Source organism: Oncorhynchus nerka, unplaced genomic scaffold (assembly GCF_034236695.1).
Source record: "Oncorhynchus nerka isolate Pitt River unplaced genomic scaffold, Oner_Uvic_2.0 unplaced_scaffold_1004, whole genome shotgun sequence".
In the NCBI taxonomy this organism is placed as follows: Eukaryota; Metazoa; Chordata; class Actinopteri; order Salmoniformes; family Salmonidae; genus Oncorhynchus; species Oncorhynchus nerka.
The window spans coordinates 183255-185558 of record NW_027040297.1 but is presented as its reverse complement, the minus strand read 5'-3'; the positions used below and the strand labels follow the sequence as shown (position 1 = coordinate 185558).

Genomic DNA, 2304 nt, shown 5'->3' with positions numbered 1-2304 from the left:
GAGTCCACCCTGTTTCTCTCCCTCCCTCCCTCCTCCCTCCCTCCTCTCTCTCTCTCCTCTCTCTCCTCCTCCCTCCTCCTCTCTCCTCCTCTCTCTCTCTCCTCTTCCTCCTCCTCCCTCCCTCCTTTCTCTCCCTCCTCCCCTCCTCCTCTCCCCTCCTCTCTCCCTCTCCCTCCCTCCTCCTCTCCTCTCTCTCACTCTACTCTCTCTCTCTCTCTCTCTCTCCCTCTCTCTCTCTCTCTCTCTCTCTCTCTCTCTCTCTCTCTCTCTCTCTCTCTCTCTCTCTCCCTCTCTCTCTCCCTCTCCCTCCCTCCCTCCCCTCCTCTCTCCTCCCTCCCTCCCTCCCTCTCTCCCTCCTCTCTCTCTCTCTCTCTCTCCTCCCTCCCTCCCAGTTCAGTAGTAGTGATCTGCTGGTGTACGATGTGTTATGAGTTGCTGTGGGCTGCAGCAGGCCACAGAGGTATCACCACCTTGGTGTTAAGTCCCTGAAATTACCACAAACACGCTGCTCATATCAGTGGAGGCTACTGTTCACACACACACACACACGCACGCACGCACACGCACACGCAGCTCTGACCCTGTATATAAACAACTCTGTCCCTAGGGCAAGGAAGGGGGCTTTGTGTGTGTGTGTGTGTGTCTGTGCGCAGTTGGTCACGCTCCGGCCCAGAATGCCCTTCACCAGGCCGCCGTCTTTCATCACCATCTCCACGACGACGGCGCTCTAAGTCACCGTGACAACACATTCCAGCTGGAGACCTGACAGTTGCTGTCTCTTTCAAGCTCTGCCTCTCTCTTTCTCCCTGTCATTTTCTCTCTCCTTCTCTCTCCAACCCTCTCTGTCTATCTCTCTCCATGTCTATCTGTCTATATCTCTCTCCATGTCTATCTGTCTATCTCTCTACATGTCTATCTGTCTATCTCTCTACATGTCTATCTGTCTATCTCTCTCCATGTCTATCTGTCTATCTCTCTGTCTATCTCTCTACATGTCTATCTGTCTATCTCTCTACATGTCTATCTGTCTATCTCTCTCCAACCCTCTCTGTCTATCTCTCTCCATGTCTATCTGTCTATCTCTCTCCATGTCTATCTGTCTATCTCTCTACATGTCTATCTGTCTATCTCTCTACATGTCTATCTGTCTATCTCTCTCCGTGTCTATCTGTCTATCTCTCTCCGTGTCTATCTGTCTATCTCTCTGTCTATCTCTCTACATGTCTATCTGTCTATCTCTCTCCAACCCTCTCTGTCTATCTCTCTCCATGTCTATCTGTCTATCTCTCTCCATGTCTATCTGTCTATCTCTCTACATGTCTATCTGTCTATCTCTCTCCATGTCTATCTGTCTATCTCTCTCTGTCTATCTCTCTCCATGTCTATCTGTCTATCTCTCTCTGTCTATCTGTCTATCTCTCTCCATGTCTATCTGTCTATCTCTCTCCATGTCTATCTGTCTATCTCTCTCCATGTCTATCTGTCTATCTCTCTCCATGTCTATCTGTCTATCTCTCTCCATGTCTATCTGTCTATCTCTCTCCGTGTCTATCTGTCTATCTCTCTCCATGTCTATCTGTCTATCTCTCTACATGTCTATCTGTCTATCTCTCTCCATGTCTATCTGTCTATCTCTCTCCATGTCTATCTGTCTATCTCTCTCCATGTCTATCTCTCTCCATGTCTATCTGTCTATCTCTCTCCATGTCTATCTGTCTATCTCTCTCCATGTCTATCTGTCTATCTCTCTCCATGTCTATCTGTCTATCTCTCTCCATGTCTATCTGTCTATCTCTCTCCATGTCTATCTGTCTATCTCTCTCCATGTCTATCTGTCTATCTCTCTCCATGTCTATCTGTCTATCTCTCTCCATGTCTATCTGTCTATCTCTCTCCATGTCTATCTGTCTATCTCTCTACATGTCTATCTGTCTATCTCTCTCCATGTCTATCTGTCTATCTCTCTACATGTCTATCTCTCTCCATGTCTATCTGTCTATCTCTCTCCATGTCTATCTGTCTATCTCTCTCCATGTCTATCTGTCTATCTCTCTCCGTGTCTATCTGTCTATCTCTCTCCATGTCTATCTGTCTATCTCTCTCCATGTCTATCTGTCTATCTCTCTCCATGTCTATCTGTCTATCTCTCTCCATGTCTATCTGTCTATCTCTCTACATGTCTATCTGTCTATCTCTCTCCATGTCTATCTCTCTCCATGTCTATCTGTCTATCTCTCTCCATGTCTATCTGTCTATCTCTCTCCATGTCTCTCTGTCTATCTCTCTCCATGTCTATCTGTCTAT

General features: G+C 47.0%; 1 protein-coding gene across 1 annotated transcript in view; it reads right to left on the bottom strand.

Annotated features, from left to right (window-relative positions):
- The window catches only part of LOC135570286 (condensin complex subunit 3-like), a 38331-nt gene extending 37622 nt beyond the window's left edge, over positions 1–709 (bottom strand). The window contains exon 1 of the mRNA XM_065016401.1: positions 662–709. Coding sequence (XP_064872473.1) covers positions 662–709 — 48 coding nt within the window. The remainder of the gene's footprint in view (positions 1–661) is intronic.
- Positions 710–2304: the final 1595 nt, after the last annotated feature.